General features: G+C 32.4%; 1 protein-coding gene across 1 annotated transcript in view; it reads right to left on the bottom strand.

The window, feature by feature from the left end:
• The window catches only part of LOC143235496 (microtubule-actin cross-linking factor 1-like), a 217,653-nt gene that overhangs the window by 77,245 nt on the left and 122,847 nt on the right, over positions 1-17,561 (bottom strand). The window contains 8 exon segments of the mRNA XM_076473705.1: positions 3,472-3,696; positions 3,950-4,096; positions 4,913-10,030; positions 11,273-11,491; positions 11,782-11,865; positions 15,361-15,526; positions 16,035-16,225; positions 17,156-17,294. Coding sequence (XP_076329820.1) covers positions 3,472-3,696; positions 3,950-4,096; positions 4,913-10,030; positions 11,273-11,491; positions 11,782-11,865; positions 15,361-15,526; positions 16,035-16,225; positions 17,156-17,294 — 6,289 coding nt within the window.

Raw genomic sequence — 17,561 nt, 5'->3', positions numbered from 1 at the left:
GTGGATGAACCAGAGATAAAGATGAGAACATGTTGAAATACAGATGCATAGATAAGTATTATCAACATCCATCTTGGTCATCCATAAGTCCAGAGAAAATAGCCAATGTAAAATGAGAAATAATTCTATAAGAAAATGGAGAAGTTGAATAAATTAACTGAGTCCCTGGTTTTCTTGGGAAAAAGAAAGAGTCTGAAATGGAAACCTGGTGAAATTGTAGAACATATTAGATAGCCTGCTAAGAGAGTAGGTCCTGAACCACCTCAGAGATATGCTGGCTGGTCACTGGATCCCAAGGCAAAGGGAATGAAACAGGTATAGAAGACATAAGAGGTGGGGAAAGAAACATGATAATGAATCCTTCTGATAAAACTTGAAAAACCCAGTGGTCCTTGATGAAAGGATACCACTAATGAAGAAAATTGGCAAGTCTTGTTCCCATTGGACCAGAACTCACTGGATAGTTATCAATTATATTGTGGATGTGATATATATCATCAAAGAAAATGATAAGATGAGGCACCCAGAGGAGGTGGGACAAGTATGGGTTGGAAAGGGGAAGGACAGGAAACTGAAACAGGTGTAATATTGAGCTTCAACTGATACAAATATGATTGTAAAGGGTAAACTGTTGTTGTACTGATGCATCTTGTGATGTCAAGAATTCACGGATTGCACCACAGATGTAATAATGCAAAAATGGGCCCACATTTAAATTCTGAAGATAAAATGCTGGCAAATGGAGGTAAGTTAAGGTTGTATCTTGACCTAGAAATTCCTAACAACAGAGAAACCATGTGTGGAAAGCCAGAGTCAAGGGCAAAAAACAAACCAACAAGGAAGAAAGAATGGAGAGGATATCACCAGAAAAATGCTTAGGATTTCAGTACAAAACCTCAGAAAGAAGATGGATGGTATATGGATGCTGTAAAGGAGTTATGAGGGTAAAATGAAGGCAAAAAAATTGAGCATGGGTTAGAGTTACAGGAGAATCAGGAATTATAATTATCAGGATATTAATGAGAAGTGGAGGAAAAAGTTGTCGTAGCAACCATGGTAGTCAAACTGAAAAAGTTAAAGAAATCCAAAAAAGAACCAAGACTACAACTGAACCTTCTAGAAGAAGACGAAGAGCTGAAGAAGAAATACATCGTATGTGTGAAGAATAAATTTGATATCCTTGACAGTTTGAATACTGCTGAAGAAAAATGGCAAAAAATGAAGGAAAGCATCCACGAAGCTGCTAAAGAACATATTCCTACTACCAGAAAAAGAGTAAACAAAAAATGGATTACTCCAGAAATCCTTAATTTAATGGAGGAGAGAAGAAAAGCCAAACCTAATAAGGAAAAATACCAAAAAATAAATAGACTTGTGAAGAAAAAATGCAATGTTGCCAAGGAAGAATGGATTAACACCCAGTGTACAGAGATTGAAAATAACAAGGTAAAAGACAGCAAATATATGCATAAGAAAATAAGTGAAGTGACAGGAAAAACTCCATCAGCAAAAACAGGATGCTTAAAATCTAAGAATGGAGAAATCTTGATGGATAAAAAAGATATACTTAACAGATGGTCAGAATACATTGGGGAGCTATACAACGACAACAGAAGCCCAACCCCACACATAGAAATAGACACAGAAGGCCTTCCAATTATGCCTGATGAAGTGGAACATGCAATGAAGAAGATACATAAAGGCAAAGCAGCTGGTCCAGACGACATACCCATTGAACTTTTATTAGCCCTAAAAGAAGTGGGAATCCAGGAAGTGACAAAACTACTGAACACTATTTATGACACGGGTGAAATACTGGAAGACTTTAAAAAATCAGTCTTTATTTCATTGCCGAAAAAGCCCGGAACAACTGACTGTGAACAGCACAGGATAATTAGTCTAATGAGTCATCTTACCAAGGTTCTTTTAAGAGTGCTCATGTCTAGAATGAGGAATAAGATGAGACCAGAGATTTCTGATACTCAGTTTGGACTTATAGCCGATAAAGGCACTAGAAATGCAATTTTCGCTCTAAACATGCTCATGGAAAGATCACTGGAAGTACAAAAGGATTTATATCTATGTTTTATCGATTATTCTAAAGCCTTTGACAAAGTGAGACATGGTGACCTATTCAACATGTTGTCAGACCTGAACATCGATGCTAAAGATCTAAGAATCCTTAGAAACCTTTACTGGCAGCAAATGGCAGCTATCAAAATTGAAAATGAATTGAATGAATATAGACCAATTGAAAGAGGGGTGAGGCAGGGATGTGTATTTTCACCAGATCTTTTTTAACTTATATAGCGAAATAATCCTACGAAACATCAATGAACATCAGGGAGTCAAAGTAGGCGGATGCAATATCAACAACTTGCGCTACGCTGATGACACAGTCCTCATTGCGGACTCCGAACGAAATCTACAGACTCTCCTCACAACAACAGTAGACGAGAGTGAAGAAAAAGGCTTGCAGTTAAATGCAAAGAAAACAGAGTGCATGGTTATCTCAAAACAATCAATTACACCCACGTGCAGCATAACCGGCAAGGATGTGAGAATAAAACAAGTCGAAAGCTTCAAATATCTTGGATATACTATAACATCAAATGCAAAGAGTGACACAGAAATAAAGAAAAGAATTGCAATGTCCAAGGATACTTTCAATAAAATGTCCATATTCACAAACAGGAACATAACAAATGTCACTAAAATTAACACCTTGAAATCATATGTATGGTTTGTTCTTTTATATGGCTGTGAGAGCTGGACACTGAACAAAGATACAGAGAAGAGATTAGAAGCTGCTGAAATGTGGTTCCTTAGAAGGATGCTAAAAATATCATGGACTGAAAGAAAAACAAATGTGAAAGTCATGGAACTGGCAGGATACAAAAGGTCACTCATGAAAACTATAAGAAAGAGACAAATGGAATTTCTAGGACACATCTGTAGGAAGAATGGGATAGAGAAACAGATGCTATGTGGAAAAGCAGAGGGTGTCAAAGAACTAAATATATCAACAGCCTCAATAACTATGTCACCAAGAACTCAATGAGCAACATCGAGTTGATAAGGAGGATTGACAACAGAGAAGTCTGGCATAACATGGTCATCGATGTCTACCGCAGATTTGACACATGAAGAAGAAGAAGAATGTAGCACAAAGTTATGAATCAGTCAAACAGTATAACTCAATGACATTGAAATTATAATTACCAGAATCTCAAATTAGTAACTTATTAAAGCAGAAAACAAACAAAATAGAACTGTTCATAAAAACTGAAAAATTGATATCTTAACAATAATGGTATAAAAATTTAATTCTGATAAATTGGGCTTATGTAAAAGAAATATTCTAACAAAGATTTACAAAAATAAATTTGACAAAATGTTGTCTAATATAGAATATTTAAAATATTAATGTAAAACAGTAAAATTTAGAAGCTTTTCAGGAAATAAGCTTACATTAAATTTTTCCAGCTGTTCCTGAGTTGAGAAAAGATGACGTAACAACTTTTCACTCTCTGCACTTATCTTGTCATAACGTTTCTTCAGCTCACAAGAATCTTTCTGTAATTGTTCAACCTCATCTTTACTTAAAACTTTCCCTCCTTGTTCTACAATCTGCCGAACTTTGTCCAGACAGGTGGTCACAGGCCTTTGATGATCATCGAGGTCATCCTTGATATCCTTTATTACAGTTTTTGAGTTTAAAATCTTTAGACTGTTGAGGTTTATTACAGTTTCTCTCAAAATGACTGAGGTTCAATAACTATGTATCATGTGATTTGCCTAACTCTTAATATTTTAATTATACTTTTGCATACTAAAGATTAAATTAATATAAAACTTCATTCCACAGAACATTATAATATTATTTCTAATACAGCAATATTAAATTTCTACTACTTTCATAACTAATTTACTACAAATAACAACATACCCTAGCTCTAGCAGCCTGCTTCTGCAGCTCTGTAATATTCTCCTGCACCTGATCCAGATTAGCCAGTCGTCCTTCAACTTCCTCAATCCATTTCAGTAACTTCAAAATGTTGTCTCCAGACAATTTGTATTTCTCCTCAACTGCAGTCTTTGGGTGAAAAAAATTAGAACTGATACATATTACAGATTTTACTAATTGCTCCTATTGAAACCAAATGCACTATCAAAACGTTTATTAAGTCATGGATGTGATATCACAAGCAGTCTAAAATATTACTAATTTAGGAAGAAGAAATAAAACATAAAATATTCCATTGTATCTTCTGTATGAACAAAGAAAAATTACACCACCACCACCAATTCCAGAAATGTTTAATGTTCCAATATTTTGGCTCATGTTATTTTTTCAAGGTAAAGAACTTTACAAAGTAAACAGTTAAAATGAAAAAATAAACAAGGTTTCGTTTTTACAAAATGATTTTTAATTCTTGTGTTATATTAAAAATGTTTCTTTTTATGAGTCCAATTACAATAGAAGATTTTTCCACAATATCATATTGTTAATCTTCCCTCATGTTAAAAACACTTAAAGGATCTATACAAGATACTAGTGCAACAAGGGAATACTGAATCAAGTAATCTACTAGGAAGAGAACTCTGAATGCTCGATTCCATTAGCTGTTAGTTATCAATGTTAAATGTTGTTAACTATCCTTCATTACCAGATACAACAAGTTTGTTACTGCTAACTTTACAAATACCAAGCTTGGTCAAAGAGGTATGCTGAACTTTTGTTCTTGAACAAAAAATAATGTACCCTCAGTTTCTCTTAGCCTTATTGCTGTGATCAAGTTCAAATTTTTTCCCATTAGTTTTATCAATAATTGCTACTTACTCTAGTTCAAAGTAAATATTTGGGATTATTTCTTGGTATTTAGTAGTAATAACACAAATGTTTCCTTACCTTTAAAACACCACTTGCATCTGACAAAATCTCTGGCTCCCACTGAGTAAGAACAGGTTTGTCCAACCCTTCTTCTGATATCATCACTTTGTCAGACTGGCCATCGATCTGTGTGACATACATCCTTTTAGTTCTCTGTTGAGTCACATGAAAAACATTATTCCTTTCTTCAAGGATCACACGTTTTTTCTTAATGGCTTCCTTCATTGTAATTTTGTTCTTAGTTTTGCTGTCTATATAATGACCAGTAGAGTCTAATATCCCCTTTTCCAAAGATCTGAGTAATGAAACTGTATGTTTTGATGAGGGTTCAACAACCATAGCAGATTTTGGATTAATGATCTCCATCCTTATAGTTTCTTCAAAAGACATTAATCTGTCTGTTCCTGGTACTGTAAATAATCCTGTATCTTCATTAAATAGTTTTTGGTCAATAGCTTCTTTTAGATACCATCCATCTGGTGGTACTTCAAAGGTTTCAACATTTTTAGTTATGACTGATGTCACTGTTCTTTCCTCAATTCCATTTGTGTGCATTAAATAACTAGTTTCTGATTTCTTATGATGCCTTTCAATTTTTGAACGTTCTACAATAATATCTCTGGTAGATGACACAGTCTTTTTCTCTGATTCTACTTCAAATGATGAAGGAATTCTTCCATTCAACAGAATTTCTTTTTCGAGTGATGGTGTCTTACTTTCTGTTTCTTTAATGGGAGGTGGATATTTTCTGGTGGGTTGATCTTTAGTAGGTGATGGAGATTTTCCTTTTATTAATTCCTCATTGGTAGTTAAAACCTTTTTAGTTTCTTCCTTAGCTGGTGATGCAGATCTTCCTTTAGTTTGTGACTCTTTTGTAGAAGACATTTTTCTTTCTGGTTCTTTAACCAGAGATGTAACTATTTTTTGAGGTTCTTCTTTAGCTGGTGATGGGGACATTTTTTTAATAATTAGTGTTTCTTTTGCAAGTAATGTTTCTCTCTCTGATTTTCTATTTTGAAGTGTATCTGTTTTGCCTGATGTATCCTTAATTGGTGACAAAGACCTTTCTTTAGTTAGTAGTTCTTTTAAAGGAGATATTTCTCTCTCAGGTTCTTTAACTGAAGATGTAATTAATTTTCCAGATTCTTCCTTAGTTGGTGATGAAATCCTTCCTTTAAGTGGTAATTCTTTTCTAAATGCTTTTCTTTCTGGTTCTTTGCCTGGAAATGTAACAGCTTTGCCAGGTTCTTCCTTAGTTGGTGATGGGGATCTTCCTTTAGTTGGTATCTCTTTTTCAGGTGCTTTTCTTCCTTTTTCTTTAACTGTTTTGTCAGATCCTTCTTTAGTTGGTGACAGAATTTTTTCTTTAGCTAGTGGTTCTTTTGTAGGAGATGTTTGACTTTTTGGTTCCCTAACTGGAGATGTAAATATTTTGTTAGGTTCATCCTTAACTGTCGATGGAGACCTTCCTTTAGTTAGTGGTTCTTTTGTGAGAGATGTTTTGCTCTCTGATTCTCTTACTGGAGTTGTAACTTTCATATCTGGTTCATCCTTAGTTGGTGATTGAAAGCTTTCTTTTATAGGTATCACTTTATTAAGAGATAAATATTTTCTCTCTGTTTCTGATTTTTTTTGAGTCAGTATTTCTTTGGTTGAAAAGAGAGTTTTCCTTTCCAATTCAGAAGTTGTAGATGGAACTTTTGTTTCTAATTCTCCTTTTGTTGCAGGTGGATTTTTTTTGCCAGGTTCTTCCTTTACTGGTGATGGCTTCCATCCTGCACCAGGTTCTTCTTTTGCTGGATGTAGCTGTTTTATTTTTCCAGCTTCTTCTTTTGTAAGAATTGGTTTTCTCTGTGTATAAATTTCTTCATTTAAAGGTGGATGTCCACCTTTAGCAAGGTCCTCCTTCACCGATGCTGATTTCTTTACATTACTCGATTCTTCCTTTCTTGCAGTTGGTTGCTTTCCTTTAGCAAGTCCCTCCTTAGTTGGGGATGGCTGTTTTTCTTTAGTAGATTCATATTTCATTGGTGATGGTTTTCTAACTTTACTAGGTTCTTCCTTTGTTGGAGATGGCTGTCTTTCTTTAATATATTCTTCTTTCATTGGTGATGATTTCTTACCTTTATCAGGTTCTTCCTTTATTGGAGTAGGCTGTCCTTCTTTAGCTGGTTCATCCTTCATTAGTGATAGTTTCCTTACTTTACCCAGTTCTTCCCTTGTTGGAGACAAATGTCTTTCTTCTTTAAGTTCTTCCTTTAATGGTGATGGTTTCCTTCCTTTACCAGGTTCTTCTTTTGTTGGAGATGGCTGTCTTTCTTTAATAAATTCTTCCTTCAATGGTGATGGTTTCCTTCCTTTACCAGGTTCTTCTTTTGTTGGAGATGGCTGTCTTTCTTTAATAAATTCTTCCTTCAATGGTGATGGTTTCCTTCCTTTACCAGTTTCTTCTTTTGTTGGTGTTGGTGATAGCTTCTTTACCATACTGTGTTCTTCCTTCATTAAGTATGCCTGTCTATCTTTAGCAGGTTTTTCTTTTATTGGAGATGGTTCCCTTCCTTTACCAATTTCTTTTTTGGCTGGTGTAAAAAGTTTTTCTTTTGGTGACTGTGTTTCAGATTTATTAGTAGAGAGTGGTTGTTGACATACCAGTTCATCTGTTTTGTTATGTCTAATTACTTGCTTAAAAACTTGAAAATTTTCATCTGTCAACTGATATTCATCATATTCAACAAAGGAAGAAAGCTTCTTTGGTATTGAATCTTGTCTTGTGGGCTCTGGTATTTCCTTTGTTGGTGACTTCTTGCTACTTTTAAGACTTTCTTTACCAGGAGATACTTTTGATTCAGGAAGACAAGGCACTTCTTTTCTGGGTAAATAACCAGATGATGATCCTTTCTTAAGACTTTCTTTTGGCATGTTTGGAGAATCTTTTGAAGTATTTTCTGTTTTTTGTAATGATAAATTTTTCTGTGTCAGTGGGGAGAGCTTTTCTGTGGTAGTTCTTTGAAATCTTGTAGTGTGAATTTCAATGGGACACTTTGGTATTTCTTGAGGTGATTCAGTAGGCCATTCAGAGGTTAGTCCTAAAATTCCTCTGTTTATGGCTTCTTCTAATGGCATTATTTCACCTTTATTAGGTTCTTTAAAAGTTCCATGAATTTCATCAATCAGTCCATTTCTCATTGCATCTTGTAATGTAATTTTAGCATCTGAAATCTTTCCTTGGCTAGTTACATTGACATAGTGAGTTACTGTCTTGGTGACTGTTGCCATTGTTACAGTGATATTAAGCAAGCTCTTCAAAACATCTGCTCCATCCGGGGTAATTATTTTTTTATCTACAGCCTCTTTCAGAGAAACTGTTTTTTTTGTCTTTGGCTCTCTTATATGCCCTGTCTTAGGATCAAGCAACTCTTTAATTACAGCTTGAAAAATAGTCAGTTCTTTTCCTTTGTTATCTTTTAGTCCTATTTTCTGATTCATCATTTCTGCAAGTTGAGGCTGGATAAATCTTTTGGTAGTTGCTTCCTCCAGTGTCATAGTTTCTCCTTTTGTGGTATCTTTGAATTTCCCAATTTTTAAATCAATAAAACCTTTGCTCACTGCAGTATTGAAACTTATATAATCATCTGTAATAGGGTTCTTGATGCCTTCTATATCAAATATCATTCTGTGACAAACAGATGTTATAAAGCCTTTTTTAACAGCTTGGCTAAGACTCATGGGTTCTCCCATGGAATCGACAAACTGTCCATCTGTAGTGAGAACACCTCTTTTCAGAGATTCTGGTAAAGTTAGTAACTCTTCAGATTTTGGATCAATGATAGACTTAACTTGTGTGTTTAAAATTCCTTTTGCAATGGCATCAAGTATTGTTAGTTTTTGGTTAGTGATCAGATTTATCACTCTTCCAGTCTCATCTAACAGCTGTAGATCATAGGCATCTTTCAGTGTCAGTGGTCTTAAGATGAAATGTTTATCATAGGCTTGTTGTAAAGTGAGAGATTCCTGGGTAGCTTTATTGATGTATCTTCCACTCTGAGCATTAATTACACCTTGAACAAAGGATTGAGGAACATTAACAATTTCACCAGATTGTGTGTTAACTATTTCGTGGACATCACATCGAATAATACCTTGTTTAATAGCTTCAGTGAGAGTAAATGTTTCTCCTGACTCCTTATCTATTATCAATCCTGTTTCATCATTCACCATACCTCTGTCTATGGCTTCTGCTAGTGAAATACCACCCTCTCTGAATTCAGAAACTTCAATTTCTAAGTATTCCTTCTCAAAGGCCTCCTTCAATGACATACTCTGGTTAGTTTTAGGGTCTTTGAATTGTCCTGTTTGAGTATCCAATAATTGTTTCTGTACAGCTTCTGTTAGTGTTAACTTAGAAATTTTGACAATTTTCATATCAATCAATTTTTGTATCATGTTTTGTTTTACTATACCTAGCTGAACAGCTTCATCAATTGTAACAGGATTTCTTTTCTTTGGATCAAGAAATATACCTTTATAAGGATCAAATAAACCTTTTTCAATAGCTTGAATCAATGTTAGCTCTGTGCCTGTCTTAATATCAAAAATACCACATACTTCTGTGATGTTATTCACAAAGTCACCATTAGCCAATCCTTTGGAAATAGCATCTTGGAGGCTCATGTATTTGCCAGTTTGGAGATTTTTATATTGGCATGTCTTAATATGCAAAATACCTAGAGTTATGGCTTCAGCCATTGTAAGCAGCTCTCCAGTTTTAGAGTTGGTAATTCCTCTTACAGTTGTTATACATTCAGATTTTTCTGTGTCACCAATTTGTTTCTGCTGTCTTGTGCCAATTAACTTTTGGGTAGAGAATGAATCTTCACTACACTTTTGCATAGTTTCTTGCTGTACTGAAACTGCAGAAGGTCTTTTGCCTACAGTGAAATATTTTGGACTTTTTTCACTTTTTTCAGGAGTAACTTTATTCTGTGTCGTGTATGTAAGAGTGGTACAAACTTCCTGGACAGGGTTATATGTGCCATCTACATCCATTTCTTCTTGTATGGAAGTCCGATTCATGATTAATTCAGAGTGAAAAGAACGAAGAATGATGGGTACAGCATGGCTGATAGTGATGGAACACTAAGAACAAGTAGAGACAGAAAGAAATGGTGAAAATCTCATGGAAGTACGTCAAGTAAGAGCCTGTATAGAAAATACATATTACATGCAGTACAGTAAGAGATGTGTAAAAAAAATAACCTTCTAATAGTGCTACATATTCGTATATGTATGACCAGTTATGAAAAAAAAGGTCTAAATAATAATGTGACATATTTATACTAAATATTTTTATTATATCTCCAATCCAGTTTCATTACAATTGTCTAAAACTACATGTGTGCACTTATTTTTAAACTTTTTTCTAATTCATACAACATTCTGGTGATAAATAATAAACTTAAAATTAATTACAACAATTGATAAACTTGAATAAAAAATTTAATAGTTCTAATAAATTAAAGGCATAAAAACACATATCTAGCTTATATTGTTGGGAAATGTTAAAGTTGCATAACATATTATATGCTATCATGGTTTTTCATAAAATGACTTTTTGTAATTTATGAAGCTTAATGTAAAATTGTTTTTGCATCTGTTTTGACTTAAAATGCAGTATGTGAGTTCCTCATTTCCATTGTTTAATTTTTTGAAAAGATAGACCTAATACAAATAATTTTACATTAAGCTTTATAAATTACAAAAAGTCATTTTATGAAAAATCATGATAGCATATAATATGTTATGCAAGTTTAACATTTCACAACAATACTAAGTAAATAGTGTAATCTGGTTTAATATATATAGATAGATACACTTAAGGGGTATTGGTGAAATATGTGCTCAATTTAACATTTAAGGAAAGATAAAAACAGATGAACAAACATGGTGAAGATAATAAAAGACTTAGAATAAGTTGTTAAAGATAAGCCAAAAAAGATAGTAAACATAAAAATATTTATATTTCCATAAAGTAGGTGCAACATTTCAGGCTAAATGTATCTATAAATATTTTAATTTTTTCTCTTTTCTTGGTGATTTTTCAACAACCTAATCTACATCTCATAATGTCAAAAGGTATAATATCTCTTCCTCATACTAGGATTTATTAAGTGAGTTAAAAAAAGACATTTCTACGAGTTTAAAAAAAACAAACTTGCAAGAAATAAAATAAATTTCTGATAGGAATGGGTAAAGTGTAGAGGTTACAGATTTAGAGCTGCTACTTGATCTTTAACATTTACACATTAGAAAAAGGTTAGAACTTTATTCCAACTGTTAAAAATGACAAAGATGCTCATGTACAAATAGACACTTCCTCACCTTATAGTCCTTTCGTCCTGAAAGAAACTCTCGTAAATCATTTAAGCACTGTAGGACTTTTTCAACAAGTTCAGTGTATTGCTTGTTTAATGTGTCAAGTTCTTGGCTAATAACATTGGCACCAACCATAATTTTTGCCTTCTTGGAAATGCTAGCATCTAAACTTGGATGAACCTCTTCAAGACTCTCTCTGTAATGTTTTAGCCTCAAGTCATATATCTGTAAAATTGAAAATGATAAAAATCATGTACAAATAAGTACACTTTCTAAAATAATTTTGTTATGCGTCATTAACTCCAAAATCAAAAACGTTTATACAGCAGCAGCAAATGTGTATATGATAACCAATTGAATATTAAATACTTTTTTAGAACCAAATCACAATTGTTTTATTCATTCACTTGAATTCAAAGCTTCTATAAAAATTTTGAATTTTAATTACCTTTATATAGACCACTTATTCTCACAGCTGAAGTGAAAATCAAAGAGTCATAATATTAAAGTCTTACCTTGGCTTCTCGAATATACCTTCCTCCTAAGATGTTGGTATGTTCTATTGATGTTTTTTTCTGAGCTAAAGTATTATAGAGTTCCTACGAAAAAAAACAGAGCAGTTTATTATTTCCTGTTGTGTACAAATAAAAATTATGCAATAGAAAATGACTGTTTATATAAAATTCAATTACCCAAACTGTGAGTAAGAGTTCAGCATTGCTTTACTTTATTGTTTAACTTCTATAAGTCAAGTCATTGGTTTGCCTTACAGAGATTAAACACATGAAAAATATAATAAATAACTATGAAATTTGCACTCCATCGTTAATGAATAATGTAGAAAGGTTAGCTGATGTAGCCCATAAACTGCTCATAACAAAGGTTAGGAATGATTTTCATTACAATTTGTACATTTATCTGCATCTAGCATCTTTAAACAGTTGGAATAATGTTTCACTGATTAAGCCACACTTGAAGCATTGTGTTCACTTTTGGACTTCTAATCTTAGAAAGGGCATTGTATTATTGGTGAGGGTATAGAGGAGGACTACTAATATAACACTTGGAAGGGGAAAGATTGTCATATGAGGACAGACTAAGATCACAGTAATTTTAATAAAGTAAATATACAATACCATACACAGTAATATGGAATAAAATAAAGTTTACATCCACTATTGGTAGAACAAGAAATTTATATGGAAACAAGTTTTGACACTTTCATGTGCCCTCTTCAGTCCAACTTTTCTTTGTTAGAGAAAAATATACAGTTCATTTTGTAACTGTTGTTCCAAGTCTCTTGAGGGTATGTGATGTCAGTAAAGGTTTCAGTTTATATTAACATTCTGAAACATTGTAGTTTGACAATTTTTGAACTAATGATCTTTCTACAGTTCTTCTTTTAACATAATTTCTATTTTTATGAATCATTTTGGTTGATTTTCAGTTAACTGTATGATGAAGATTTCTCATGTGAAGTAAAGTAACATCATTTGTTTGACATTTTAAACAACCCTTTTATGTACTGCCAGTCTTGTTTCTAATTTCTACCTGTTTCACACCCATAAACTTCGTTGTAAGACTAACATGAATCAGTTCTTCTCTGCCATATATGTATGGAAAACCTAAAATCCACAAATATGACTGCCTTCTTAGACCTACAGTTTCCAATGTAGAATCACTTACTTATCAACTATCCAAATGGCTCCCACAACACTAGGAAAGTTCTCATGGTCACACATTCTAAATAATATAGATTTTGCCAATAAAATAAAAAAACTATAACATAAATGAAGGAAAAAGGACCAGCTTTGAAGTTGAATATTTCTTTACAAATGTAAAAGTTAATGAAACATTAAACTTCCTTAACATGAACTTAACATTCCCTTTCTTGTCCCATTTCACACTTCCATCTCTCTTTTGGAAATATATATCATACAGTAACGAAACTCTTGCTTATGTGCATGATACTGAAAGAACATTTTATTAAGTGATGTGCAACACCTAACTTTGCAAAATGTTTATACTGTGTGCATGTAGATTTGCAATAGGGGTCTCGATTTTCCCATTTGGCCTCGTTTCCTGTCATGAAGAACTTTATTTTTCTCCATTCAAATGTACAGAAAAACATTGGGCAGCTGAATTTGATGTGCATAGTGGAGCTAAATGAAGGTGAAGAGATCGCATGTAGATTTGATGTTTACAGAGTATTTGGCATGTTTTTGTCTTTGGACAAGAAAAAAAAATCAGCAGAGATTACCATACAAGGCTGCAAATTGCTCATAGCCATTATGCACTGTCATACCTATCATTTGCTGGTACCCTAAGCGAGCACTGGTGTCATGGGTAATTGGCTAGTGATGATAATGTACTTACATGCATAGGATAATATTATAGACAGAAATATAGAATGGCTATAGAAAAACCTTTATCCCAATTTTATGTACCACCTACATGGAGTATTTTGAAAGGGAATTACTTCCTACAGCAGATTTGCATTCAAAGAAAAATCTCTTGGTTCCAAAACATTTATGACCTATTTGCAGTTTGTCCAAATAATAGAAATGATTTTCAAGCCTTTATTCAAAATATAAACAAGCTTTAAAATACTGTAAAGTTAAAAGTGGAATGCAATATGAATAAATCATTCCTATTTTTAGACATTCTCACAACTAGAGAAATAACAGAACCTGTTCAATCAATGCATAGAAACCAACATACCCTTTAAGCTATATTCACTTTTTCTTGTGTCACCATGAAACAGTTAAAACATCTGTTATGACTTTCATGTTTCTAAGAGCCTTCAGAATATGTCATCAATTGACACTTGATGAGGAAATAAAAAATATTGACACTTCAAACAGCTACAATACCCTATGGGTTTTATCAAAAATATCCATCATAAGGTACAAAAGACATCTAAAAGGAATAATAGATAACAAACAGCATCATCTACATAAAAAAACTGGAAGGAAATACTCATAGTTAACTACAGTTCTTATACTGTAGCTCTTAAGAAATGTCTCAAAAACAACAATTTCTAAATTATTTCTTAATATCCCTAAACCATTAAGTACTCCCTACTTTTGAACATGTTTGGACCTCAAATTAAAAAACAAGAAGTCTATATAGTCCCTTATTAGTCTTGTGACAAAAATTATTTTGGTGATATAAGTAGAAATTTAGATATAAGATTCACATGATATAAAAGAGGTGTTAAAAAGGACAAACATACTATACTGTATTTCTTTACATGAGAAACTTTGATTATACAGTTAACAGGAAAACAGCCAAAATTATTAATAAAACTAGAAATTATGTCACAAAAAGAAATGTTGAAAGTTTGTTAGTTCAAAATTTTCAAACTTCAACATGGCAATAGGTCACTATGAACAGAACCATTTATTGATTTCATATGTCCTCAATGGAGATGGAATGATTGTTATAAATTAAGTGTATGTTTGTCACAAAGAAAAGATGGACTGCAGAGGAAATATGAAAGTATCAAAACTTGTTTACACATAAACTTCTCATTCAGGCAATAGTGTATGTAAATTCCATTTTATCTCTGAAACTATTTTCTTTTCACAAATAACAATAGCTGAAGTAAATGTAATTATTATTGGAACTGATAGTGTTGATACATCAACTTTTCTCATAATGAATGGTGAGGATGGTTTGACTTGGGGATATATATAAATGTTGACAGGATACCTAGGTGTCACTTTTAGTTAAGACAGTTTTGTTTTACTAACAGGGTGGCTGGCTTTTGAAAAATGTTGCCTTCACATGTGATGGAAGAAGTATGTTTAATGAGTTTAAGGAAAGGCTTGATGAATATTTGAAGGAAAAGGAATGGTTTTGGGGTTTTTTTTTCCTTCACGTTTAGTTTAGTGGATGGGATAGCCTAGTTAGATCAATGTGTCATCTATTATTCTTAAATTTTATATTGTATTATAATAATAGTTTATTGGATGGGATAGCCTAAATGAATTAATGTATCATCTGTTATTCTTAAATTTTATATTGTATTATAATAAATTGTTTGCAAGCACAATAAATAATCCACATATGTTTATAGATAGATAGCATACCAAAGAGTCATAAATCTGTTTTTCAGCTTCTTGGGGAGTTAAAGATTTGATTCGTTTGAGTTTCTTGACTTGTGTAGTCATTTGGGTCACCCATGGCTGGTCATCTTTGTCCAGTTTGGTGCGATATGCCACAAGAAGTTCAGAAGCTGCTTCACAACTTCGTAGTCTGAGAAATAAAAAAAAACAATAATGATACAACACTTTAATTAACCAGAAACCTAGAATCAAAAATTTAGATTAAAAAAAATTATGCAATAGAAAATGATTGTTTAAATAAATTTCAATTACCCAAAGTGTGAGTAAGAGTTCAATATCGCTTTGCTTTATTTTTTAACTTCAGCTTCCTTTAAGGAATCTGAAATGTTTATTTCACATGTAGCACAGTCTTGTTTTTAGTTTTACTAATCACTTTGAATATTTTTAGGAGGCGGCCACATCGTATTCACCCATCGTATATCAAACAATGCTTCAGTTGTTCTAGAATGTTGGATAAGAGTTATCTTAAGCAATATTTTAGAATTCTGATGTGGTAATTTCCTTCAAAGCTGAAAATAAGATTATGCTATGAATGAAGGAGACACATGATTCTTCAAAAAAAGCAGAGATCAAACAATCAGCAAAGTGCTCCTGAGCTTTTACTCAGAATTTACGTAGTTAAAGATTATAAAAATTACCTTTCTACAACTTGAGAACACACGTTCTTCCATCGTTTTATGATTTTTTTGACATCAACTTCCAGTTTCTTGACATCTGGGTTTTGTACTTTTTTCAGACGAGTACACTCCATTAAATGCTGGACATTTGCCAGGTCACTACTGAGTTTATCAATCACACTTTGCCCATTTTGTATTTCCTCTTGCAACTTCTATAAATTAATTAATCAATATGAAATTACAAAATATTGTAAAACTTTTTGTCTTGAAGTTTCTATAAATAAATTAAAGAAAGTTAAAATATATTTAATACCTTTCTTAGGTTCTCAAATTCTATAAGAAGAATTATTTTTACCAAAAACTGTTAATATCTTGATCAACATAATTATAACATTACAAGGTAGAAGTATAAATGACAAATACATTTTTATTTTTAGAATTTAATTTCAATAATTCCAAAATATACCTTACAATGAAATACAACTACTTAAGGATTATTACTAAAAAATATGATTATGATATAGAGTTAATATCCAATTCTATCAGTGTACCAAATATTCCAAGAATTAACAAAATTTATAGAAATAAGATTACAATATACAATTAGTAGTCAGCTACTGCAATGTACCAATTATTCACAATATAATGATAACAATGTCCAATAATTACTTGATTACTTTAATATACCAAGTATTCCCAAAATAAAGATAATGACGTAATATTAGTACTTGACCACTTTAATGAACCAAATAACCCCGTAATAAAGATAGTGATGTAAATCAATATTCGATTACTGTAACATACCAAATGTTCCTTAAATACTGATAATGATGTAAAATTAATACTTCATCATTGCAACATACCAGATATTCTCAGAATAATGATATCATATTGATATTTGTACACAGAAAAGTACCAACTATTCCCAAAAACTATTTACCCAATGCATGATAATGAAATGAAATAAAAATTGTTCCTAGAGTTTTTAATAAAACAGAAAATATGATGTACAAAAAAAAACTAATAAAATGTACAAAGTATTCATTGAACTAACAAAAATAAACATCATTATGATACACAATTAATAATCACTTTGCTTATTCATTAAAACTAATATGAGTATTTTTTAACATTTTACTCACCATTAGTTGTTCATGAGTTTCACTAAGTTTTGTCCTTTCTGCAGAGAGATTATCATAGTTTGCAAGCTGGATCTCCATTTGAGTTAGAACATTTGTGGCTTCATCTAGGGAAGTCAGTATGATCTCCAGAGATTTCAATCTGAAGTTAAAGAATTGGCTTAAAAGCACCAATCAACTCCTTCAGTTATAATTAATGACATCATGATTTCAAGATATTTCAGTCTAAGAAAGAGCAACTGACCATTCAACTTTTTTAGCCATAGTTATTAACAGTATAGTTTTCAGGAACTTCAATTTGAAAAAGAACTGGTTGAAGAGTACCATCGAACTCCTTTAGTGATTGTTAATTAAAAGCTCTGTTTTTTTCCACATGTAATTACTTATTACAATGTATTGGTACATAACT

This window comes from Tachypleus tridentatus, chromosome 12, assembly GCF_004210375.1.
Source record: "Tachypleus tridentatus isolate NWPU-2018 chromosome 12, ASM421037v1, whole genome shotgun sequence".
Taxonomy (NCBI): domain Eukaryota; kingdom Metazoa; phylum Arthropoda; class Merostomata; order Xiphosura; family Limulidae; genus Tachypleus; species Tachypleus tridentatus.
This window is presented reverse-complemented; position numbering and strand designations above follow the sequence as displayed.